This window comes from Mangifera indica, chromosome 2 (assembly GCF_011075055.1).
Source record: "Mangifera indica cultivar Alphonso chromosome 2, CATAS_Mindica_2.1, whole genome shotgun sequence".
Classification (NCBI taxonomy): domain Eukaryota; kingdom Viridiplantae; phylum Streptophyta; class Magnoliopsida; order Sapindales; family Anacardiaceae; genus Mangifera; species Mangifera indica.
This window is the reverse complement of record NC_058138.1, coordinates 13,347,175-13,373,361: the sequence shown is the minus strand read 5'-3', so window position 1 is coordinate 13,373,361 and position 26,187 is coordinate 13,347,175. Positions and strand designations below refer to the sequence as shown.

The window sequence follows — 26,187 nt, the reverse complement described above, 5'->3', positions numbered from 1 at the left end:
ACGTCGTTTTGACCAATATGTATTAAAACGATGTCTTTTAATAACGAGTTAGTTAAAAATTCGATTCCAGTTCGGCTCTTTTGAAACAAGTTGAACTCGAGCTTATTTAAAGCAAGCTCAACGAGTCCAAAATCAATTCTATGCAAATCAAGTGGAACTCGAGCTCGGTTCGGCTTATATTCAACCCTATTTTTAGGTCCTTCGACGAGCTAATATGGCCAACTGTCAACCCAACTCTATGAAAGGATCTCAATGCCCTTTAATTAGCACTGATCCATGGCTGTTGTTGCTACTGAATCTACTTGGATTTTCTCACTTCTGAAAGATATGAAATATTCCAACACTTTTTTGTGATACCCTCTTTGCTCTTAACATAACTACCAACCAGTTTTCCATGGGAGGACAAAACATGTTGACGTTGACTATCACTTTGTAAGGGACAAGGTCACCCTGAAGTCACTTGTGACTCACTATGTCCCTAAAAATGAGCAGGCCGCCAACATCTTCACTAAACCACTTTCACAACCAATGTTTTTGTGTCTTCGTAGAAACTTGGTCGAATGTTGACCCAGACCAGTCAAACTAAAGATATGCATCCTTGCACAATAGAAGAGATACACGAATGTCAATAAGAAGTGAGGAAGATAACAATCTTCCTATATAAGGGGAGCCACCTGATTCTCCAACCAGAGAAATGAAACTGAAATCAGTCGGTTTTTTTTTTTTAACCAGACCGTTCATGTCACTTCCCATCTGCCATGCCATATTTAATTTCATATTTTCTAAACATTAGATTACTTCGTCAAGTAACTGATCTGAATGAATTCGAGAACCATGATTAATAAACCAATTAATTTAATGATAATTCAGCGTTTGGCCGAGTCTTGTGAAGTTTGAAGAAATGAAGTCTTTTGCCCCATTAGTGTTTGTTTGTAGATTATGTAAATAAGGTGGCAGAAGATAATTTGTTGGAGTGAGTCAGCACCCAATGGCTCAACAACAATAGAACTAGTTGTGGATTTCAAGTTCAACGGCGCTGAAATAGCCTTCTCTCTTATATCAACTTGGTAAAGAATCTTCTCCATGAATTTCAGAACCAACCCAGCTTCTTTCTCAACCAAATTCTAACCAAAAAATTTAAAAAGGTACTTAATTTTCAGTTCAGAGTTACAGATGAATCCACTTTTAAGCCGGGTGGTGAAGTTGCTTTGTTTCTTTTCATGGCCTCTTCTTTTGGAGGAAATAAACTCCTGGTAACGTTTTTTGTTTTGGCCATTTTCATTTCTTTATTTCCTTGTTCCAGGTGCTGTCCAATGTTTATAGGTTTTGATAAGACATACTCCTGCGCCTGGTAATTCTAGTTTCAATTAGATTGTTTGGTTCAACAAGATTAAGACAAAGATTTAAAAGAAAAAAAAAATACAGAGAAAATAGTAAGTCAAGAATATACCTTGAAAAGTTGGGATCCAAACTTATATTTTTTTATATATGAAATTTTTGTCATTGCCACTCAAACAACACCGTAGAGATTACATACATAAATTTAAGTATAATTGTTGATATGCCCTCTTATAGGGTTGGATTCAAGCTTATGTGAGCTCAAGTTTGTCTTGATTTACATGAAACTAAGCTCAAACTTCTTTAAATAAATTCGAGTTTAGTTCGTTTCAAAAGAATTGAACTTAATTTTGGTTCAAGCTTTTAATTATAGTGTTATTAAAACGATATTATTTTAATATATATTAGTTAAAATAACATCGTTTTATATCAAAAATTTTAGCTTACGAATTTAACTAGCTAAATAATCCAAAGCTCAAACTCAAGCTCAAGCTCAAACTCGAAGATATTGAACTTTCAGACTCAAGCTCGAGCTCGTTTGAGCTTAACTCGTTTTAGACTCGTTTGAATCGAACTTAAACTTGAACTTAAATTTGAATAAACTCGATTTGAATTTACTCCTACCCTTTCATGTAATTTTATTTTATTTATAATTTAACATCACCTATTTTCGCCGAGTTTATTCACTTAGTATAAGAGAATTTGTATATTCGAATATTGTATTAAAAGGTGTTTTTATTAAGAAACTTCTGTAAATAATGAATGTCAATTCTTATCTAGTCATGTAATATCTCTTTTGAGTTGATAAGAGCAAATAGAGACGAGAGTTAACAGACTGTACCTGATGTCGCCATTCACCTTGCGGGTCCTCCAGTCTTCCCACTCCATCATGCTACTCATGGCCGCTGTTTTCAGGTAAAAAGAAATTTTGATTTGTGGGCAAAATTTATTTTGTCCTTGTCTGGGTGTCGTAGTAGAGATGTTCCTCTGGAAAGCCAGTTGTCAAGTTAATCTTTTCTTCTTATCTGTCTTGTCTATCTTCATTATAGCATCTTCAATTCAATTCAAGTATATTCTCTTACCACCTTTGATAATTTCTTTCCCATTATTTCTACGTCTAATTAATCTTTGTGTCTATTAACAACACGTGATGTCCGTGGTTGAATTCGATTTTTAACTGTTACTTTTTATAATTTTATCGACGAATTCCTGGAAACTGTTTTTTTTTTTCATGTTATTTATAAAAGAAAAAATTTTCTCTGCTGGGTCTTTGATTATGGTGTTGTGATTTTTACGCTTGCTATTAACTTAAATTGAACGTTTTTAACTGCTTGAGAAGGGTGTGATTTTGGACTTTGACAGAAAACAGAAATTATTTCTCCAATACTTTTTTTTTTTTTGTAATAATATCTTTTTATAAGTTGGTTAGAATGGGAGAATTGGGTTCAAATTCGATCTGAATTCCAGTGGTTGAAACCATTGTTTTAAGGTCAATCTCTTCTTTAAATCTATTTGAAGCAACTTTATTGTTTTTTGTAAGTGGGTTTTATATATATATTTTTTAACTTTCTTTCTTTTGCTTTAATGATAGGAGATACTCAAAAAAAGAAATGAGCTTCAATTGAGTTTCATTTAATGAAGCAGTAGTTTTTAATTTGATTATTTAGATGTGAACATTCTTTTGAGATGCTTAGTTTTATTATCAGATCTCACAAACTTTTTATGTAGTTAATGATTGTTGGTCTTGTATTTGCAGTAATTTGCGTGTCGGAGTTTGTATAAATCCACCTGCGCAGCCTCTGGTTGAAGAAGTAAAGCAATAATGAGTCAGCCTAAAATTAAACGCCAGGTTGGTAAATATGAGGTGGGAAGAACAATTGGTGAGGGTACATTTGCAAAAGTAAAGTTTGCAAGGAATTCCAAGACTGGGGAACCTGTGGCTCTTAAGATTCTAGATAAAGAGAAAGTTCTCAAGCACAAGATGGCTGAACAGGTCTATCAATTACTCTCCGGATTATGTAGCTATTTCAACTATCATCATAGCAATTTATTTCATGTTTTGTTCACGTTAGTAATATGCTCTATGCATACTTTGGCAGATCAGGCGGGAGATTGCCACAATGAAGTTGATAAAGCATCCCAACGTTGTTCAATTATATGAGGTACCCACCCGTTGTTACATCGTGTTTGGTCTGGTTGTTGCTCTTTTTAGTTTATCTCATCCTGAGTAGAACTTATTGGGAATTCAGTTGAGTTATGAATTTCATCTAAGAAGAGTTTGGTTAATAATGTTGTTTATTTTCAGGTGATGGGAAGCAAGACAAAGATATATATTGTCTTGGAGTTTATTACTGGAGGAGAGCTGTTTGACAAGATTGTGAGTTGTTGAATTCTTGATGAATGATATTTATCTACTAGTTTTTTCACTGTCAATTTTTCAAACTAATTTTTCACATTACAGTATTACATATGCATGTTCCAGAGTGGAGTTTGTCCTTTAACTTATAGCTTTTATATATTTGTTAATTGCCATGTTATGTTGCTTATTCATTTTTGCAGATACAATTTACTGATATAAGGTTGCCTAATCTTTTTTCCCCCATTCATTTATTTTACACGGTATTATTAAATGATATCATGATTGGTTTGTGAAGGCAAATCATGGACGGATGAGAGAGGATGAGGCACGAAGATACTTCCAGCAGCTTGTTAATGCTGTTGATTATTGCCATAGCAGGGGTGTCTTCCACAGGGATCTTAAGGTAGTCCCCATAAAGACCAGTGTTTCTTGTTCTTCTTCATTTCCATTTTTCAGTGCATTTGTTATGCCCATTGGCTGAGGTTTCTCCATTTCATTCTATCTTTTATTGGTTTCTCTGCAGCCTGAAAACTTGCTGTTGGATGCTTACGGAAACCTTAAAGTTTCTGATTTTGGATTGAGTGCTTTGTCCAAACAAGTCAGGGTAATCATGATAAATGACTTCTGAAATTCAGACATCGTTAGCTTTTTCTTTTTCTTCTCTCTTTCTCTCCCCTTCTCTTTCTTTTTGAGTTGTCTCAACTTGATCCTTATTCTGGGCATGTTTCTATATAGTCTTTTTAATGAGAAATTTCTGCTTAAAAATATAGCTGTTATAAAGCTGAAGGGTAAATTGATCCAAGTAATTAAGCATGTATAGCATGTGAATTTAGCATTTTGAATTGTAGTGTTATATACAATAATATAACTAGGCATGAGATATTATTTGTAAATTTTAGATTTAAAAACCACAAAAAATATATAATGGGTAGTGGATATACCTGTCTTGTTATACATGGTCTATCCTAGCAAAGTATAAAATTTATAAAAAAGGTTTTATCATATGCATAACATTGCTTTGTCATTAAATAATTGTATGGCTCTTTAAAGAATTGGGGCTATATATATTTTACTCTCAAGGCTAATGCTGCAGGAGGATGGCCTCCTTCACACGACTTGTGGAACTCCAAACTATGTTGCTCCCGAGGTGTGGAATACCATTCTATGAAGCTAAATTTCTTTACCATGTGTTTAAAACCTCTGGTGCTATGACTTGTAATAAAATTACTGTTTTTTTAGGTTCTTAATGACAGAGGCTATGATGGGGCAACTGCAGACTTGTGGTCTTGTGGAGTGATACTCTTTGTACTAATTGCAGGGTACTTGCCTTTTGATGATTCTAATCTTATCAACCTATATAAAAAAGTGAGCAGTTCATAAATTCAATACAGCACTTCTCTAGTTTTTTTCAACTGTTTGGCATTCACTTACCTCCCCTATGTATAGATTTCTGCGGCTGAATTCACTTGCCCTCCCTGGCTTTCTTTCCCTGCCATGAAATTGATAACTTGTATCTTGGATCCCAACCCTATGACTGTAAGTAATTAATTCTTTATCGGCACGCCATTAGATTCTGGTTTCATGACTGATTTATACATTTCATTTATCTGGAGAATAGAGACAAAAGCAATTTCTTTATTCCATGTTACGACTGTGGTTCAATTTCTTGTTATCTTAGACACCTAAGTTCTATTTAAATAAATTCCAGTGAACATGAATGTTACATAAGCTTTGGATGGGCAAAACCCTTAAATCTTTGGACAGCCTTTTCCTGCACCAATGGGTTGTTATATTTAAGCATTTAAATTTTTGGGCATCATTGTATATGATGTTGCCAGCTTGAGAAACTTCGCCAAGCTTCTCTGTTATGAATTGTAAAATAACTTGCACTTCATATATTTTATGACAACTGATCTTAAACTGTGTTAAAAATATCAATTGCTTAGAAGTCTTGCAAATATTTCATCTAAAAAATAATAATTTGAAGCTATTTCCTAAAGAGATGACCAAAAAAAAAAAGTTAATGCATTTAATTCATATCTGATCCCCTTTTTTTTATTTTGAAGGTGTAGTATTGATGGCGATATACTCTGTGCCTTACTGTTTTCTCTTGTTCACTGTCTCAACTTTTTTTTATATTAATTTTCATCTATAATACGATATTTCATTTCTCTTTTTCGAGGAGGCAAAGATTTGGAGATGCAATCCAAATAATCCACATATATTTATTAACATTTACATTTCTATCTGCTTCATATTTCTGTTTCTTTTTCATCCCATCCTAATAAATATATAGTCTTAAGCATGGATTTGCTGTTTTACAGAGGTCAAGCAATATTGTGATTTTGATACCAAGGCACTATCCGAACTGATGCCAAGGTCAAAGCTTGCCTCTGATTCCACTTGCTTGACTTGATGCTTTGACCACATGTGATATCTTATACCATGCCACTATATCAGTCTGTTGACCTCAATAGTGTCCAAGAAAAATAACAAAATTACCCATTACTTGCTAGCATTTATCATTTTTGTTATGCTATCTATACAAAGTTGGCATCCCTAACATGTTAACACTGTAGTAATTATAGGAAAGTAACATCACTTATCACAGCATACAACCACTAAGGTAGCACTGTCACGTCAACAACCTTATTGGTTGAGATCCCAATTTGTAAGTTTAGCATTACTCTTACCCTTCTTCTCCTGTCTGTTCTCTAAAATAATTAGTGGCCTGTTTACTGTCTCCATTAGTCAGAATAGTTTGCATATGTGATTTGATTATTTTCTTGTGTAGCGCATAACTATTCCCGAAATTCTTGAAGATGAATGGTTTAAGAAAGACTATAAGGCCCCAGTTTTTGAGGAGAAGGAAGAAACAAACTTGGATGATGTAGAAGCTGTTTTTCAGGATTCAGAAGTAAGTTGGATTTGTTTTACCAAAATTATAGCTCAATTTACTGAAGAAAGCACATGTCTCAGGAGGTTGGCTTATTTTTACAGGAGCACCATGTGACAGAGAAGAAAGAAGAACAGCCTGCAGCCATGAATGCATTTGAGTTGATATCTTTATCAAAAGGGCTAAACCTTGAGAATTTGTTTGATGTAGAACAGGTATGAATGTTAAAGCCATTTATGGTAGACTTATAATGCATAATTGAATCATCATTATCATTAAATTTATTATTGTTATTTATTATAATTTTATTTGGATATAAGCAAGGTTAATTTAGCTGGTGTGTCAAAGATTAAATCTTATTGTTTGAGAGTATAGATATTTTGTTAGTTTGCGGTTATATATATATGTATTGATTGATTATCCTTTTCCCTCTATTGTCCTTTCGCTTCATGATGAAATGACTACTAATTTTATGGAGGGCTTACGTCAATTTACCAAATTTCAAGGAAAGTTACTGATGATTTTTGAAACTACTGGTGTTAGCCTTTTTTAAGCTAACTCTCGTCGGTTGTCAATATAATTTAAGGTATTTTATTTAGATAATGTTCTTTTCCACAATTGATTATTTTAACCCGGTTAAAGAGAGGTAACAGAGGCTTTGTTGAATTTATATGCATAAATTGTTACATTGGCATATTGCCTTATCAAATATACCATATAATCCTTTACAGAGCTTCTCTTATTTGATTTTGAATTTTTTTCTTAATTTTTTAATCAAGTTCCAATTATTGAATCTGGTGGTGTTTACCTGTGTTTAGCCAAGCTTCATGGGATGTGAATAACTTTAAACTTTTGGTAAAGATAGTGTCCTTTTCAGCCATTCATTATTTAAACCCAGTCAAGAATAGGTTTTGACTTATTGATTTTTGTGCATAGGTTGTGACAATGTCATATTTCCTTCACAGTTGTGCCAAATAATTGGTTTACAATGGCATAATTATGTTTTATATAACCACATAGTTTATGGAACTGCTATTTCATAGTTAGATTTTTTCAAATTAAGACTTAATCTTTGAGTCTTTGGCTGCAGGGATTTAAGAGAGAGACAAGGTTCACATCTAAATGTCCTGCTAACGAGATAATCGATAAACTAGAAACAGCAGCTAAGCCTCTTGGTTTTGATGTTCATAAGAAAAATTACAAGGTAAAAATTTCACATTACACAACTGGTGCTTAATAAATAAAGTTCTTAAGTAATTTTATGAAGCTTTACTGGTATAATGGTTTTTATTTTTAATAGATGAGGCTTGAAAACATGAAAGCTGGGAGAAAGGGAAACCTTAAAGTGGCCACTGAGGTAAATGACAACTGACCTATATATATTCCTGACAAGACTTCACAATTTATTATGTCCAGTTGTTTTACCGTATCTTATTATCAAACAGATATTTCAAGTAGCTCCTTCACTTCATATGGTTGAGGTACGAAAAACCAAGGGGGATACTTTGGAGTTTCATAAGGTATTTTTTTTTCCCCTATTTGTTGGTTCTATTGATTTTTCCCTTTTTCATGCTTTGTTAGCCTTGATATCCATGTTATTTTCAATCACAAGTACTTTTGATTGAGAGTGGTGTTAGCTGGTTACAATTAATTGGCCAAAATTGGATGATTTTGTCATAAACAAAGTAAATAGCTTCTGTAAATTTCAAAGTTTGGATTAAAACCATCGCAAATATAAGATACCAACAAATTGGCTCGAAGATCTTATGATTAAATCACTTCAATTTCAAGTTCCTTGATTCAATGGACAAACATTCCAATCTACAATGAATTGAAGTTTAAACCTTAAGAGGTTGAATAGGAGGCAGATTAAACTTATGTGTGGGGGGTGGTGCCACTGCCAGGTTCAAAATGCTGAAATGCACTGTGTTAGGAATCCCAACAATTATCCAATCCTCAATAATATCAACAAAGAAATCGACATAATAATGAAGAAAATAGTAGAAGCTTGTATTGATTATGGTTTTGTTTAGGATCGGCAGGTTTCTTATAATGTTGTCACTTGTAAACAAAAAAAAGATAACACAAAACACTCTTAGGTCTGACTTTCATGAGGAAGAAATCTCCCCCTAAAATTGTCTAGCATTCAAGAGGCTAGACACTCTCCTTCGATCAGTCAAAGCTGTCTTAGAAACGAAAACAATAATCTCTTCCTATCGTCTCCCATGTCTCCCTTTTTATCCTTTTTCTCTCCTTACCTATAGTCATGTGTCCTCCCTTAAATGGCCCTTCTTTTTCTTTGTGCTAGCTAATTGTGCCTCAATCCTTTTGCCTTCCCACAGTAACAGACTGTGGTCCTAACACCATCTATCCATTGAAATTCACCTTTCAAGGAGAAGGGGGGGGGGGGGGGGGGGGGGGGGGGGGGGGAGAGGGGATTGGTGTGGTGTGGTGTTTGGGGTGGCATGGTGTGGTGAATTGAATTTTTTTAAAAATCAAATACAAAAAGTTAACATAAAAAGTAAAAGACTTAAAATCTAAGTAATATATTTTAAGCATCTCATCATGTGTCTGCCACTTTTAATCCCTTGGCATTTGTATGCATGAAGTTCCCTTCTTTTTCCCTGTCCTCTTTGTAGGATAACATCACTTGCAATTGCCTAAATTTGCAACAATGGTTCAGCCTGTACTTTCCTTCACATCAAAAACATGGTCCCTTGTTCCATTTCTATTAAATTTTGGCGTTCGACAACCTTTGAAAATTGTTGTCCTTCTATGCACATGAAACCAACCTGTTGGAACTTACAGGCTCATTGTGCAAGTTGAGTGTATTTACTTTGATAGAGTTTGCTTCATTGGTACTTGAAGATGGTGGGAAAAAATTGATTGTGTTTGATTTGTGTTTGTAGGTTGGTAAATGTATAAGTTAGAGTGTTGTGTGTTCGGATTTAACTGGGTTGCAGCTTTTGGGCTATGGTGGTAATAGTTTGGGTTGGATTGGGTGAAAGTGTATGGGTTGGAATGGTAGTGAGTCGTTGGGCCTCAAAGGTGGGTTGGGGTAAAAAGTATTAGAAATAGTGAAACAGTTTGGGCTGGCTACATAGGTCGGGTTTGGATTGTTGGACTTAAATTCATACTGTTGGGTCTTGGGTTGAGTTGATTCTCTATTACCCAAATTTTTTCTTTGTTTTTTTGGGCCCTACCTATCGTTTCTTCAAAGTTTCTTGGTCCAAAAAGCCTCATCTCTGCCCGTATTTTCTCTCAGATTCCAATCGCAAAGGCTCCCATCAGTAACTTGTTGGAGACATCCCAGAGTGGTGCCGAAAGTCATTCGAACATACACCTATACTCAGCCACCATATCTAGTTGTTGAAGTGAACACAGTTTTTTGTGTGGTGATCCATCCTGAGAGCATCAAAATCACTCTAACAAGCCCCTCTTCAAATCATCCTAGATGTTGAATGAAATCTTTGTCTCCCTCCAATGTAATCAGCTCAAGGCCATGCCTTCCATACATACCACTACTGATGTTAGCTTGGCATCAGCAATGCGGCTTGCCATGAAATATCTCTGTCTGAAAATCCACCTTGAGGGATCTTCTCCAATGAACATCGGTAACTCCATCATTGGTAGGGTGTCTTGTCGACCATTTTGCTGGTTTTCACTTCTAGTCTCCTAGTAACTTCTCCAGTTGCAGTCTCTCCATAACTCATTTGTTCATTTTGTCTCATTGGTAAAGGTGGTGTCATTTCTCTCACTAGAGACAATTGTACCGACGATGGGGTTTGTTCATCCACACTTTTCCTCAATCACCATTAGGTAACTCTATTCATGATCCTTTTTGTCAACTCCATAAGACGATCTTTCACCATTTTCACACTACCCTCCACATTGTCCATTCTCGAGTTCATGTTTTCCAATTCCATGTGTAGTCCATCCAATCTCCTCTTCACAAATTCAAGATCCTTCTCTATCTCATCTACTCTTGCCTCCATTTTCGTCATGCACCGATACCAATTGTCACGTTTTGCCAATTTTTGTCCACACTTGAGGGTTGTTCTCAGCTCATAGCATACCTTCCAGTCCGTGGGCAGACTCCATTTTGCAGTGCCCCAACTCAAAAAATGTGCAAGGCAACAGCCCAGAATTTCCAGCTGAGTTCCTAGAGCAGCAAATTTTTATATAGAAGTTTCCATGGCTAAAGTTGCTTGTGGTATCTTGATTTTTTTCAATGGGTGTTGAAATGCATTGCTTTAGTTGCCTTTAATTGTATGTTTTCCATCGTTCACAATATTGATATATTTTGGATGGGTGTTAAAATGGTTATGCAGTTCTACAAAAACCTATCGACGAGCCTGGATGATGTGGTGTGGAAAACCGAGGAGGATATGCAAGAGATGCGCTGATGGGGCTTTAACATTGAAGTCTTTCTTTTGACGATGCTTAGCCAGTGAAATGTTCAAACGCCTCTATATCTTCATTCTTTTTGTTTTTTTTTTTTTCCCTTTTTTTTTTAAAGATTAAAGAAATATGGATTCACCAATTGTCTGCCTTGATATTGTTTGTGGAAATGGTGGGTGATTTCCATAGAGATGGATCTCAATCATGAGAAATTATTATCTTATCCACTTGTGTGTGTATTTGTGTGTATATATAGTTTATGTATATACTTTTCATATTTTGAATAATGTTATATGAATATATTTTTTAGTATATAATTGAGTATGTAGATAATGTGTCATCATAAGAACTTATGCTCTTGAGAGTTAATAAGGAGGAAGTATGGTGTCAATGTTGAGAATAGAAGGGGAAACATCGTCTCTTTCGGCAAGAACAAATGAAGGAGCACGGTGAAACTTTAGGAGAGGAAGAGATGTACAATAAAACCTGGGAGAGGAAGAGACGTACGACAATTGAAAGGGGAAACGTCGCTTTGGGAGTGCATCGATCGGTAGAGATATCACTAAAGATGAAGGTTGGGTTGATGGGAGAGAAATCCCTTCGGAAAATGTCAGAAGGCCAAGGAAATCAATGAGAATAGATGAAAGTTGGATTGAAGTTGAAGAGGGGTTTAATTGAAAATTTTTAGACGGTTGGGGGTCGGTTGGAATTAGGAAAAATATAAGATAGGAGGCAAAAATAAACATTTTAAAACTTTAGGATAATCTTAAAATATAAGTTTAAATAAAATTTTTAAATAACGATTTTAACTTTGATAATAACAGTGAAATATGATAGACAGATAAGTATTTAAATTTTCGATAGTTAGTAGATGAGAAGTTGAGTTTGCATCAAATCTTAGATGGAAAATAGTCATTTGGCCTATTTTGAATAATATTATGTGTACACATTTTGTAATACATAATTAAGTACATAGATAATGTGTTATTATATGAGTAAATGTTATTTTATCTTTAATTTTAAATCACTCAATCATATAATAACATTATATATGTATTTGATTGTGTATACATAATTTATTGTTATATTTGAGTATTATTATATGTATATACTTTCGGTACATAATTTGTGTACATAGATAATGTGTCATCATGTGATTGAGTGTTACTTTATCTTTAATTTAAAATTATCTAATTACATGATAACATATTATTTATATATTTAAATTATGTATAAAAAATATATATACACATAATTTTATTGGTTATATTTTTGTGTTTCTGATAGAATTTATGAAGATTAACCTGTTTCTTAGGTATAAATATATAAACGCGGAAAGACTTATTCTCATTTAAGGTATAGCGAAAATTTAAACTTATACTCTTCAACTTTAAAAAATCTGAACACCCACTTATTAATAAATTTTTATTAAAAATTTCAGTTAGATTAAGGGTAAAATTGTTATTTATTAAAAAAATTTTAAAAACTAAAGTTTTATTACATCTTTCTCTTCGAGTTTAAAAACTTACAATTTCCTCCAGCCCAAAGTTTAAAAAGTGACAAATACTCTCTTAGGATTTTTTCCGTTCTCTCTAGTGTCAATTCACTATCTCCGACCATCAGTCGTCCTCTCTCCAACCTTATCTCTTCATCTTTATCTTAGTCGAAGACGATTGAAAAAGAAAGGGAGAGAGACCGAGAGGGAGAGATAAGGGGGGAGGGAGAAGGGCTGACAGTTAGAGACAGTGAATCATCACCCGAGAGAAGAGAAACAAACCCTAGAGGGTATTTATCACTTTTCAAACTTCGGGTTGTAGAGAAATTGTAAAATTTTTAAACCTAAAAAAAAAATGTAATAAAACTTTAATTTTCTAAAATTTTTAGTAAATAATAATTTTACTCCTAATCTTAAATAAGATTTTTAACAAAAATTTGTTTATAATTAAACATTTGAATTTTTAAAAGTTGAAAGATAATCCTCCCTTCAACCTTATCTCTTCATCTTTATCTTAGTCAAAGACGATTGAAAAAGAAAATGAGAGAGACCGAGAGGGAGAGATAAAGGGGGAAGGAGAAGGGCTGACAGTCAGAGACAGTGAATCATCACTCGAGAGAAGAGAAACAAACCTTAAAGGGTATTTATCACTTTTCAAACTTTGGATTGCAGAGAAATTATAAAATTTTTAAACCTGAGAAAAAATGTGATAAAACTTTAATTTTTTAAAATTTTTAGTAAATAATGATTTTACTCCTAATCTTAAATAAAATTTTTAACAAAAATTTGTTTATAATTAAACATTTGAATTTTTAAAAGTTGAAAAATAAAAGTTAAGGATTTTCGTTATTCCTTAAATGGAATCACTCTCTAATTATTTATCATAAATTTAATTTTAACTATAAGATTGACTAATTGGTTTTAAATAATAAAATATATATTAATTTTAACCTTAATTATGTTTTAGAATAGCCAAAGGACTATTTTCCACCCTAGGTATGTTGCAATGTCAAGTGTCCTCCATTTATTTATGATAATACCAAATACTCATCCATCGACAGTTATGTTTAAGTATGTTCGAGACTAACTTGAGTTGAAATAAACTAAGAATTGTGAAATTAAAGTGGGAGATGAACGTGCATTGGATAAGGATATATGTGTATTGGATGTTACATCAATCAAGATGGATAAGTGTCATGTTAGAATAAATTTAAGTAATTAACAGTTGTGTGTGTGAGACACGTACCCGTTCATAATGTTACATACAAACAATTCAGATAAGAGATGTTAGTTATGTTTTAAGGATCTTAATAACTTATCCAAGCATGCATGTGTTTGAGAGAAGGTCTTAGTGTTTTCTCGAGGAGTAGTGCTAAGGACACTTTCCCTAACATGAGTAGCGTTGGACTCGAATTGAGCCCATTCGAGCTCAAGCTTGAGTTTGACTCGAATGAATCCGAAATGAGTTAGCCCTATACGAGCTAGGTCGAGGTGGAGCTACTCGCCAAATTTTTCAATTAAAAATTTTGATACAAAACAACATCGTTTTGACCAATATGTATTAAAACGATGTTGTTTTAATAACGAAAAATGAGTCAAATTGAGTTCGAACTCAAACTTGAGCTCAACTATATGTAAACTAAATCAAACTCGAGCTCGAATCTAACCCTAAATAAGAGTTCAGTTACTCTTTATCTTTCATAGGAAGGCAATTGTCCATTTTATACAAGCAAATTTTCAACTTTTTAAATCCAATACTTAATATTGTATCACCAAATTGCCACGACAAAATAAATAATTTTATATTTCATTGAATTTTAAAGTTCAACCACTATGAATATTAATTATAAAAATGATTATGTTGTTATTTATGGTAGCATAATATCATAGAAATATTATTAATTGTAATTTATACTCAAAAGATGAATCAAATTAGTTGATAAAAATAATGTTATAAAGGCAAAATGTAATACAATGTAAAATATTGGATAAAGAAAAACAAAAACAAATATTTGTTCATACAGGTGGCAAGAGCCGGTTCGATACGTGGGCTTAATGAACTGTTTTGAGATCAATCTGATATATTTGATATGATTTGATTCAATTCATTGTTTTCTTTATTTATTTGTATAAAAGTAGACAAATATTCTCTCATAGTATGCGAGTGAACAAGCGGATCCCAATTTTGGAATATTTATTATTTTAAGCACTTTTTTAATTGTTTATATATATATATATATAATCACCTTTTTATTTAATGTATATTTATAATCACATTTATATTTTACTGTCGATGGATGAGTATTTGGTATTATCATAAATAAAGAGGGACACTGACATTGTAGCATACCTTGGGTGAGAATAGTCGTCTGGCCTTTAGAATTTTATAAAATTTTCTTATGTTATCTGTATTTTAATTATTTATTTCCTTTTGTTTTGCATATAAATAAAAAATATATAAATATTATAAAATATATCAGATTAATATGATTTATAATAAAAATAATTTTAAAATTTTTAAAAGTTGTGTATTAATTTTTAAAATAATAATATGTTAATTATATTTTTTAAAAATATTTATAAAATACGATATAAAAATTAAATTTTTAATAGACAGCACGAGATATGGTTGAATTTACCTTATAAAAAATTATTATTATTCATTCAACGAACTCACCACAGCCCTTTTACTTTCTTTCGGTTCCCATGCTCAAAAAGTATAATGCAGCTAGCTACAAAAACTTGTTAATGAGCTTACATTATTTGCACGGCGGCAATGGAGATCCGCAAAGACAATCGTTCCCAATAAAAGCACTGGCCGGAAATTTATTTGCCGGAAGCTGACCACACAGATGATTATAACTTACGTTCAACTTTTCAAGCCCTGAAACACCTTCCGGCACCTTCCCGTATACCAAATTCCTCGATAAATCCAACGTCTTCAATGTCTTCACAATCCTCAAACTCTCCAAATCAAACTTTAACTTGTTCCCCGATGCCCAAAACCCCACCAGATAATCCGTCCGATTCAGCAACCCTACCGGACTGCCCACTATTTCGTTATCAGAGAGGTCAATGTAGTCGTAGAAGTAAGTTTCGGAGGGCTGAAACTCGCTCAAGTTCAGCTGAAGCCCACATTTTGCCAGCTTGAGTGAGTAGATAATAGGCGACGAAATGGCCCATTTGGGAATTTGTTTGAGGTGAAAGTTGTTATACGAGAGGTCGAGTGATTCAATTCCTTTAACATTCATAACTGGAAATGGGTCAGTGAGAGAATTGTATGAGAGGTCGAGATTGAAAATTTTTGTCAAGTTTGCGAAGCTATTTGCTATGGTTCCTGAAAATTTGTTCCTAGAAAGATCCAGGGTGTCCAGTGCCTGGAATTTTCCGAGAAAATCTGGGATTTTCCCGGAAAGTGCATTGTGGCCTAGCTCTAAATATTGAAGCTTTGGTGCAAGGGAAGCTATTGAAGAAGGAATTTGTCCTGATAACTTGTTAAAAGAAAGTCTTAGGATTCTAAGATTTGTCAAAGATGAAAAAATATTTGGTATTTGGCCAGTGAGTTGGTTATGGTCGAGACTCAGTAGAGTCAAGTTCTTCAACTTCCCAATATTGGCTGGAATCTTACCGGAGAGAATATTTTGACCCAGTTTCAGCTGAGTTAACTGAGTCAACGCGGCGATCGAACTCGGTATGATCCCGGTGAACTGATTGCCAGACAGACTCAGTGCTTGGAGCTGGGTCAAGTTGCCAATATTTGCAGGTATTTGACCCGAAAGTTTGTTGTTTTCAATATAGATGAACTTTAAATTGGGTAACCCGAATAGAAAACCCGGAAACTTACCCGAGAGATTTCTGAGGTTCTGGAGATAAATACCGTCTAGATATGTGAGCTTGGCCAGGCTGGATGAGATTGTACCCGTTAAGAAGGAGTCGGGTTTGTCGGGTTGGCCAACAAGAGAAATGCTTGTGACTCGGTTGTTGACCAAGCAATTTACACCCGCCCAAGTGCAACAATCGGTACCCGATTTCCATGTGGTGAGTAGACCCGATGGGTCTTGGGTTATACCCGATTTGAAAGCCAAAAGAGCGGCTTGATCATCCGCGTGACAGGCGGCTGAAGTGAGTTTGAAGAGAGAAAGGGAGAGAAAAAGGAAGAGAAAGAAGCCCATGTTGAGTTTGTGAGTGCTCAAATGGATTTGATTTAGAAGGGCTTTTATAGAATTCAATAGTTTGGAAATTGGATTGTGAGTCAAAGCCACTAACCCCTCAACTTTGACTCACATTGCATTCAATTCAACGAAGGATGCGCAGGGAGAAAACTGTCCAATTTGTTTAATTTTCAGTTTGGGAAATTTTATTTACTGACAAAAAGCCTAAATATTTAAAAGATAGCAAAAATAATAAATAATATATATTATTATATAATTAAATAATTTAAATTAAAGATAATCTATATATATATATAAAAAGAAGGCAGATACAGTTGGCCCCGGATGGCCGTGAAATACAAGTGGCAAAATAGAAATCTCTGGGCGGACCTCACCGCACTACGCACGACACGCTAGGCATCCAAAGACTGCATCTGGACAAGTTGCGAAGCACTCGAAAGCGGTGGCAGATGCATAGATAAAAGACAAGGTATAAGACTTTCATCCCTCAATTTTGACAAAATTTGCGGCCTAATCAATTAAAAAACAATAAAATTATATATATAATTTTTTTATATATAATTTTATATATAAATAACAATGTATTATTATATGAATAAATATTATTTTATTTTTAATTTTTAACTATTCAATCATATAATAATATGTTGTTATTTATGTATATAATACTATTCATTAAAAAATTATAATATAATCTCTTAAACGAGAATTGTTATATCTCAATTACATATAAGATTTTTTTTTTTATATAGATTACTTACATTTATGTTTATTAGGTTCTTTAAAATTATAAAATAAATATATAAAATAGATTACTTACATCTTTGTTTCGACAAAAACAGTAGAAAAACGGATGAGAGAGACCGGAAGGGAGAAAGAAGCCAAGAGAGATTGAAAGGGATAGATAAACAAGAAAAGAGAGAGAATAACAATAACTGAAGAAGTGATTGTCATTAAAGAGTTGTCATCGAAACTCTAGGGAAAAGATAGTGATTTTTCAAGCCTTGGGTAAAAGGGATAACAGAGGGGGTGGAAGAGAAATTATAAATTTTTAAATGTAGGAGCAAAATATAATTAAATTTTTAGTTTTTTAAAAATATTTTTATAAAACAATGATTTTATCTCTGACACTAACAATAAAAATTAACAGATAGATAAATATTTGAAATTTTCAAAATCCAAAAATAAAAACTTGAGAAAACACTTATGTTTATATGGAATAAGTCCTTTGGCTAATGTAGTATTATAATTTTTTTTTCTTTCTTTAAAATAATAATCTTTTTCATTTTTCACATAAATTTATTGTATTTAATATGTACTACCATCATACTATGTTAAAGACCTTTTTGTATACTCAATATTTAAACCATCAATTCTGGTTGTCCTGTTTTATCACAAACACTTCATATTATAAAAATTAATATGACAAGAAGAACTCCCAAACTAGAAAATAACCATCCCTTACCTAATTATTAATGTTGACCTTAACAAAGTACATGATTATACCACTTTAATTGACTTGCATCAAATGCTTTCCCCTAGACTAATTGGGAGGTTTTCTCAAATTCATCTTATCATATAACTTTTCACTAAGTATCTGATATCACGTAAATTCAATTCAAGGCTTCAAATAGATTTTACTACCAAGAAGCTTATTATAAATTTTATTACCTAACCTAGTGTCCTCTATCTCTCTTTGACCATCATATATTAGATACAGTCACATTGATTTGTTAATTTTGGGCATCTCCAAAATCTAAAAATAATGCTCTTATACAATGTATCTTGACTACATAACTAGATGACTCATATAGTAGTCACATGTTCTTTGAACTTTTCCAAAGATAATCTCTTCATTATAGGATCAACCACTATCTCTCCAAAAGAATATAGTTGACTATATTTTTTCCCTTCTCCACTATACCTTGAATATAGTGATAATTTATGTTAATGTGTTTACATTTGGAACTATTAACTCCACTTTTGACAAAAAAAAAAATGTTAATCTATTATCACAAAATACATTAATAGGCTTTCAAGGTTTCATAAGTGTAGTAAAAACTCAAACCCAAATTTTTTTCTTAAAAGTTTTAATATTTTACCAGTTTTGCTGACTCTTGAATACTCATTTTTATTTCTTACTTACCTAACAAACAGCTATTCCACCGAATAAAAATATATTACCACTTGTTGGCCTTCTGTCATCTATGTCACCTGTAATTACGATAGCCAACAAGTTCTAGATCATTAAAACCAAAACACAATCTCATGCCTTTGGTGCTTTAAGATATCTCATAATCATTTTCACAGCTTGCCAATAGGGTTTTCTAGGATTTGATTGACATTTACTAACTACTCTCATTGTATAACATATATCTGATAATGTACTGATCATTGAATACATGAAGCTACCAATTACTTGTGTGTAAAGAATCCACCGGGCACACCCCTATCCACAATTATTTTGTAAAGCAGACCTTTACCTCTAACCATTTTTTCATGTCTGGCTAACTTTCTGCGTTTGACATTTTCAAGATTTATCCCTTATGAACCAGTTCAATAATCTAAATGATCCAAACCGTTAAACTTCAGAGATTTGAAGATTTCAAGGGAAATACTGGACTTTTGCTTGATAATTATATGGGAAAAAAAGAGCCGATAACTGTTAACTCCGTTAAATGCATATGCGGAGAGAACAACTGATCCCAAATCATATGTGAAAGAGAACTTTGTTTTTCTCTGAGTTGAATACTTACAGACACAGCAGCATTAGCTCTAGCTCCAGCTCCCTCTGACAGTCTGCAAATAATCTGCAGATTTAGACTCCTGCTTCATTTTACCCTCGCTGAATATATCTCTATTCGTATAGTTCAAAAATACTTGGCTAGAACCCAGTAAGTAGTTACAGAATGTGAGACTTTCAACACAAAATAAAAGGTTCCACTAAAATAAAATTATGCCTGAATTCTGTAACCGCAATATGTTTTACACCTGAATTCTGTAGATGCAATATATTTTATGCCTGAACTCTGTCAAAGCAATGTGTTTTACTAATAACATTGCTCAAAAAATAACCTCAACATTTAGTTCAAAATTGAATAGCACTAGTTTGACCATGATCTCAGTGCTTTAAGGAACACTACCTGTCTTAGGAATTGCATGCTTGACCAAGAACACATAATCACGAACTCATTACCCATACTTTGGTTGAGTAACTCTAGTTTATTACCAATAATCATTGCAAGAGCATTTTCTATCTCTAAAATGGTGAAAACGGTTTGAGTCTCTCACAACAATCTCCTTTTGAAGAAGATCTGATGCTAACTTCATGAAGTTATGGCAGTCAACACAAATTCTGATATTCTTCATAATTTTTATTGCACTGCCTTCAGAGCGCATAGTTTCTTGATTCATTATGGCAAACACCAAAGCTAACTTCTCACTATGATGGTATAGTTGCTCTTCTTTGTGCTCCTCTTCTATGTCATGCAAGGTCAAGCTTGTCTCTGGAACGTAACCCATCTCCTTTAACTGCCCAATCAGTTCACTGAGCTTTGTACATATGGCATTTCTTTGCGGATGACGCTTGCCTCCAGAGGCAAATTCATGAACTTGATTCTCAATCTCAACCCAACTTAAACCAGGTTCCTTTCGCACTTTATACCCCTTCATTGTTTTCCTAATTAGCCCTGCTTTACTGAAACTGCCACTTGAGCAATATACATTTGACATTTGTACATAACCTAATGAGTCTCCAGGCTCTAACTCCTGCAGTTTAGCTGCTGCTAACTCAGCTAAATGTGTCACCCCATGCTTTCTACATGACCCCAGCAATGCACTCCAAACAACAGAATCAGGCTCCATAGGCATTTTATTTATAAGCTTCTCAGCCTCAAGAATTCGCCCAGCTCGCCCAAGAATATCAACCATGCAGGCATAATGATCTAGTTGAGGAGTGACACCATGTTTATCAGCCATGGAGTTAAAGACTTCATTTCCTTCTTCCACCAATCCAGTATGGCTGCAAGCTGTAAGTAAAGCAACAAAAGTTGCAGAATCTGGTTGGACATTCATTGTTGAAAAGAGTTGCAAGGCTTCTTTGGCTTTACCATGCAAGGCATAAGCCTTAAGCATAGAATTCCAAGAAACCAAATCCCTAAACTCCATTTCCTTGAATACTTGCTTGGATAAGACAATGGATCCACACCTTGCATAGGCATGGATTAAAGCATTTGCAAGGACAATATCTCCCTCAAACCCAGCCTTTACTACTTGCGAATGAACTGTCATCGCATGTCGATCTGTCAAAAGACCTGCACAAGCCTTTAGTACAATTGAGAAAGTAAGGCAGTCTGGAGTCAAGCCCTCTCGACACAACTGACAAAAGAGGAACAGAGCTTCTTCTGGTTCACTTTCCGCTACTGCTGTTATTATTCCCGTCCATGAAACAATATCCCAACTGCATCTCCTCTCCAAGAAAAGCCTGTAACATTCAGCAATATCTCCTCCAAGGCCTGAGTAAGCTTTCACCAGAGCTGTTGTTACTTCAATTTCTGAAATAATCCCAGTTTTGACACTCAAGCAGTGCAATTGAAAACAAAAATTTAGACCAAAGTAAACATCCATATCATAACATCCACACAAGGACGTCAAAACACTAAGAATTGTGGCACGATTAAATTCAATACCCTCATGCCGCATATTCACGAAAAGTTTGATAGCTTGCTCTCCAGAGTTACAGTAGTGAAACCCTGCAATCATCGAATTCCAAGAAACCACATTTCTAAACTCCATATTCTCGAACACCTTCCAAGCCTCCTCTACACTACCACCAAAACCACAATTCTTACTATACATATTTACAAGCGAATTGGCCACGAATTCATAAGCATCCAAACACATCTTCACCGCCAGCGCATGCACTTGCTTGCCACCCACGTAACCACATGAACTAAGCACGCTGGCGAACGCGAACTCATTTGGACGAAAATGTAATAACATCCCAGAAAACATTCTAAAAGACTTGGTATGATGCCCATGTTGGGCATAGCCAGAAATGAGGGCGGTCCAAGAAACAAGGTTCCGTTTAGGCATTTCATCGAAGAGCCGCTGCGCATAGTCTAAGTACCCAAATTTACAGTACATGTTGATTAAGTGATTGGTCACGAAGAGGTCAAATGGGTGTAACCCGTAATGGGAAACCATGTGTTGGTGTAAATGCAGGCCTTGTTGGAGGTTTCCATGGAGAGTACAGGCGTGGAAAAGAATGGCGTAAGTTTGCTGAGAGCGAAGCAACGGCGGCGCATTGTAGAAAAGTGAGAGAGCTTCCGTGAGTAGGCCGCGGTTGGAGCGCTGGCGAACCTGCTGGAGAATGTTGTTGGCTTCTGGGGTTGTTGTGGAGATTGGGAGGAAGTGGATTTGAGTGAAGTTCCTGATGGAGATGTAGCACGCCCTTGTGGTTTGGCGTGACATCAAGTAATGTTATATGAGTGCAATTGTTCAAGGAAATGCTGTAAAATGCATAGTTATTGTTTTGTTATAATTAAGTGTTATTTTATTTTATTTTTAATTATTTAATTATATAATAATATATTATTATTGGTATATAAATGGTCTATATCATTGTTTTTAACTTCTTTTTTAAAAAAAAAAGTTGTTTACCCTAAAGTTTGATTGAGTTGCTTGATTGTGTGTTTAGTCAACCGGTCAACAAAAAAGAGTCATTTAAAAAAAATTCTTTTTTTTTGACATAATGCTTGGTCAACTAACCGATAAAAAAAAATCTTTTAAAATTGAAAATTGTTTGATCTGGTGTTTGATCAGCCAATCAACCAAAAACATTTTTAAAAAATGAAAGTTGTTTGGCCAAGTGTTTTACTTAGTGTTTGGTCTAAGTGCTTAGCCAGCTAACCGAATACCTAACCAAACAATTTTTATTTTTAAAAAAAAGTAAAATATAAATGTGATTATAAATATACATTAAATAAAAAGGTGATTTTATATATATATATATATATATATATATAAACAATTAAAAAAGTGCTTAAAATAAAAAATATCCCAAAATTGGGATCCGCTTGTTCACTCACATACTATAAAAGGATATTTGTCTACTTTTATACAAATAAATAAAGATAACAATGGATTGAATCAAATCATATCAAATATATCGGATTGATCTCAAAACGGTTCATTAAGCCCACGTATTGAATCGGCTCTTGCCACCTGTACGAACAAATATTTGTTTTTGTTTTTCTTTATCCAATATTTTACATTGTATTACATTTTGCCTTTATAACATTATTTTTATCAACTAATTTGATTCATCTTTTGAGTATAAATTACAATTAATAATATTTCTATGATATTATGCTACCATAAATAACAACATAATCATTTTTATAATTAATATTCATAGTGGTTGAACTTTAAAATTCAATGAAATATAAAATTATTTATTTTGTCGTGGCAATTTGGTGATACAATATTAAGTATTGGATTTAAAAAGTTGAAAATTTGCTTGTATAAAGTGGACAATTGCCTTCCTATGAAAGATAAAGAGTAACTGAACTCATATTTAGGGTTAGATTCGAGCTCGAGTTTGACTTAGTTTACATATAGCTGAGCTCAAGTTCGAGTTCGAACTTAATTTGACTCGTTTTTCGTTATTAAAACAACATCGTTTTAATACATATTGGTCAAAACGACGTTGTTTTGTATCAAAATTTTTAATTGAAAAATTTGGCGAGTAGCTCCACCTCGACCCAGCTCGTATAGGGCTAACTCATTTCGGATTCATTCGAGCCAAGCTCAAGCTTGAGCTCGAATGGGCTTGATTCGAGTTCAACGCTACTCATGTTAGGGAGAGTGTCCTTAGCACTACTCCTCGAGAAAACACTAAGACCTTCTCTCAAGCACATGCATGCTTGGATAGTTATTAAGATCCTTAAAACATAACTAACATCTCTTATTTGAACTGTTTGTATGTAACATTATGAATGAGTATGTGTCTCATACGCACAACTGTTAATTACTTAAATTTATTCTAACATGACACTTATCCATCTTGATTGATGTAACATCCAATGCACATATATCCTTATCCAGTGCACGTTCATCTCCCACTTTAATTTCACAATTTTTAGTTTATTTCAATCTCGAACATACTTAAACATAACAATACATGAAAATAACTATTTTGCCTTTGAAACATATCTACGGGTGTTACACAAAATTTTTAGCAACCTTGCATAGGTTGTTTGTACATTTTTGTTGTACTTCATTCTGTATATGTGTATATAACTTCTTATTCATTTCCTGTATTCATAAGATGTAATTTATTAATTAATGAGGAATATTATATATACTCATTTTAAATACATAATTATACACATGCTTATATGCGACATCACATAATTGAGTGTTACTTTATTTTTAATTCAAAATCATTCAATCATGTATTGATATATATAATATAAATACATTTGTATATCTAACAAAATTAACAAATTAAAATACTTGAATTACCATTTGACATACATAATATGAAATTCATTCCGAAATATCATTAAAGAATAATTTACTTTTAAAGTAACATTACACAACATTAATGTTCATAAAATAAATGAAGAAACATACAATGCATTGTCACTATGAAATTTCAGTTTTGCATTGTCCTTAACCACTAAGATGATGATCCACTACCACTATGCGATGAGGTTTGCCCATTCCGTCTACCATATACACGTGAAGACAATGTGTTAAATTATAGGGATTGGACTCAATAATTAAGTCTAGTATTTTCAAGTTGATGATATCGACTATAATAATATTCTTAAAGTTTCTCTCCTTTGTAAAAGTCATTTGTTCTTGGTCAGTAGGAGTAGGGGGTAATGCCTCTGCGCCTGTAAGAGTTAGGGTGTCAAGCTGGGACATTGAGATCCCACAAAACACATGTCAGATCAGATATCCCATAAGTACATGTGTGGGATACAGGGATCCAATAGTATACATGTGGGACTTAGATATCCTTCGAATACATGTGTGAGACACAAAGTTCTCAAGATAAAAAGATTTTGAGTCATCTGTAAAAACTTGATTTTCTCACCAAATTTTCTAAATATGTTTTCTAAAGGGTTGTTGGGAGGGGAAATCCATGACATAGGTTACACACTCACAAAAAAATGTTATACGTATAGAGAGGACGTGTCATTCACCGTATGCACCAATAAAGAGGTGCATACCCATAAAAAAATGTTATAAGAGAATTGTCGATTGAAATTCGTAGTAGAACAAGTTCATACATACTATAAATTACAATAGCCTAAATAATTGAATCACATGATCAAAGTGTTGAATCTATGTCCCAACCTAGTCCAATTGGCATAGAGTTGATTTTCAAGAAGATATTTTATTGAAAAATGCTTTCACCACATATTTGATTAATGATTTTTACATTTATCGCATCCTATGTCATCCAAGTTAGGGTTTAGTGATAAACTTTAGATAATAAGAGAAAATCATATTAAGAATATGAGAATAAGATTGAAGAAAGGGGAAATAGATCAATTGATTATAGGATAAATGCTCCAACTTGCCGAGTGTTTATTACTTACCCTTTTTTGTTTGATTTTACATGTAAGAGATGATTTGGCGGCCACATGGTGGCAAATCAGCTCATATGATAGCATGAAGGGACCTTTGTTGATATTTATGTTTTTCAATTTATTATATCTCAACTCTTGTATGGATGTCTTGGATCACTTATGTTAGTGATCTAGATTGTATTTACTCTCATTATTTATGGTTTTGATTTTATGACATTATAAGTATTTCCTCATAAATTTTATGTATGAAGGGCAGTGTCATCAATTTAAGATTGTTTGATTATGTTGAGTTTTCTTTATCTTGCATTAATGGACATCTAAAAGCAACATTTTTCTTTGGAAGGTAGAACTTATAGAAATAGGAGTTACAGTTTGGCATCAATACCCTCAGAATAGTTAAATCATGATGATGAGATCATTGTATATCAACTGATTATATAAACTCTATGTTCACATAAGGTAGTTGTTTTAGAAACGTCCATAACTTTTATATTACTCGATTAAGAGTGCATGTAATATGATGAGATTTATCATGGTATTAAACGATCTTATCGAAAGGTGATGACAAATATCACATTTCAAAATTGTTCGTAGATAGCTTGATACAACACATCGTATACATAGTAGACGTGTCCACCAAATTTACCCATCAAGAGGATTTCAGTTACTTTGTACAATAAATAATAATATTAATATCACTTAAGCCCTAACTATATAAGTAAATTCCATTTTTACCCTAACTATTTTATAGTTTTTTTCTTCCTTTCTCATTCTCAGATCTTAGCTTAAAAAAAAGAAAAGAATCACCCTAACACTACTCAGGTATATCAACTTCCATTTATCTTTCTAATTGTGTTTTATATTATTCATTGTCATTTTTTTTTTTCAGTTTTTTAATTTTGTTTCTATAGGTAGTCAAG

At 33.4% G+C, this 26,187-nt stretch overlaps 3 protein-coding genes across 9 annotated transcripts; 1 reads left to right on the top strand and 2 right to left on the bottom strand.

The window, feature by feature from the left end:
* Nucleotides 1-2,488: 2,488 nt before the first annotated feature.
* Nucleotides 2,489-11,306, top strand: LOC123208757 (CBL-interacting serine/threonine-protein kinase 3-like). 6 transcript variants are annotated; one of them, XR_006500800.1, is made up of 17 exons: nt 2,490-2,827; nt 3,095-3,331; nt 3,438-3,500; nt 3,644-3,715; nt 3,993-4,100; nt 4,221-4,301; nt 4,791-4,844; nt 4,937-5,062; nt 5,144-5,233; nt 6,492-6,614; nt 6,698-6,808; nt 7,684-7,797; nt 7,894-7,950; nt 8,039-8,113; nt 9,859-10,222; nt 10,333-10,806; nt 10,925-11,306. XR_006500800.1 is itself a non-coding variant. In XM_044626271.1 (15 exons), the coding sequence occupies exons 2-15, from the start codon at nt 3,161-3,163 to the stop codon at nt 10,997-10,999; spliced, it is 1,320 nt and encodes a 439-aa protein (XP_044482206.1). In that variant the 5' UTR covers nt 2,501-2,827; nt 3,095-3,160; the 3' UTR covers nt 11,000-11,306. The 6 variants fall into 6 exon arrangements, 1 of the variants encoding a protein (XP_044482206.1); XR_006500801.1 differs by having other exon boundaries at nt 2,489-2,873; nt 9,859-10,806; XR_006500799.1 differs by having other exon boundaries at nt 9,859-10,806.
* Nucleotides 11,307-15,115: 3,809 nt separating this feature from the next.
* Nucleotides 15,116-16,685, bottom strand: LOC123197364 (LRR receptor-like serine/threonine-protein kinase GSO1). The gene has a single exon (XM_044611629.1). The coding sequence runs from the start codon at nt 16,659-16,661 to the stop codon at nt 15,249-15,251; it is 1,413 nt and encodes a 470-aa protein (XP_044467564.1). The 5' UTR covers nt 16,662-16,685; the 3' UTR covers nt 15,116-15,248.
* A 2,914-nt stretch (nt 16,686-19,599) lies between these two features.
* Nucleotides 19,600-22,150, bottom strand: LOC123197350 (pentatricopeptide repeat-containing protein At1g71420). 2 transcript variants are annotated; one of them, XM_044611616.1, is made up of 2 exons: nt 21,350-22,150; nt 19,600-21,214 (listed from the first exon to the last, which is right to left on the bottom strand). In XM_044611616.1, the coding sequence occupies exons 1-2, from the start codon at nt 22,131-22,133 to the stop codon at nt 19,887-19,889; spliced, it is 2,112 nt and encodes a 703-aa protein (XP_044467551.1). In that variant the 5' UTR covers nt 22,134-22,150; the 3' UTR covers nt 19,600-19,886. The 2 variants fall into 2 exon arrangements, with proteins under 2 accessions (XP_044467551.1, XP_044467542.1); XM_044611607.1 differs by having other exon boundaries at nt 19,600-22,150.
* Between the last annotated feature and the right edge of the window lie 4,037 nt (nt 22,151-26,187).

Bases quoted from the DNA above. Each gene is read 5' to 3' on its own strand.
- LOC123197350 (XM_044611607.1), bottom strand. From the start codon at position 22,133: ATGTCACGCCAAACCACAAGGGCGTGCTACATCTCCATCAGGAACTTC.
- LOC123197364 (XM_044611629.1), bottom strand. From the start codon at position 16,661: ATGGGCTTCTTTCTCTTCCTTTTTCTCTCCCTTTCTCTCTTCAAACTC.
- LOC123208757 (XM_044626271.1), top strand. From the start codon at position 3,161: ATGAGTCAGCCTAAAATTAAACGCCAGGTTGGTAAATATGAGGTGGGA. The intron at 5,063-5,143 runs GTGAGCAGTTCA...CCCTATGTATAG, and splicing joins TTATCAACCTATATAAAAAA to ATTTCTGCGGCTGAATTCAC. The intron at 6,615-6,697 runs GTAAGTTGGATT...TTATTTTTACAG, and splicing joins CTGTTTTTCAGGATTCAGAA to GAGCACCATGTGACAGAGAA.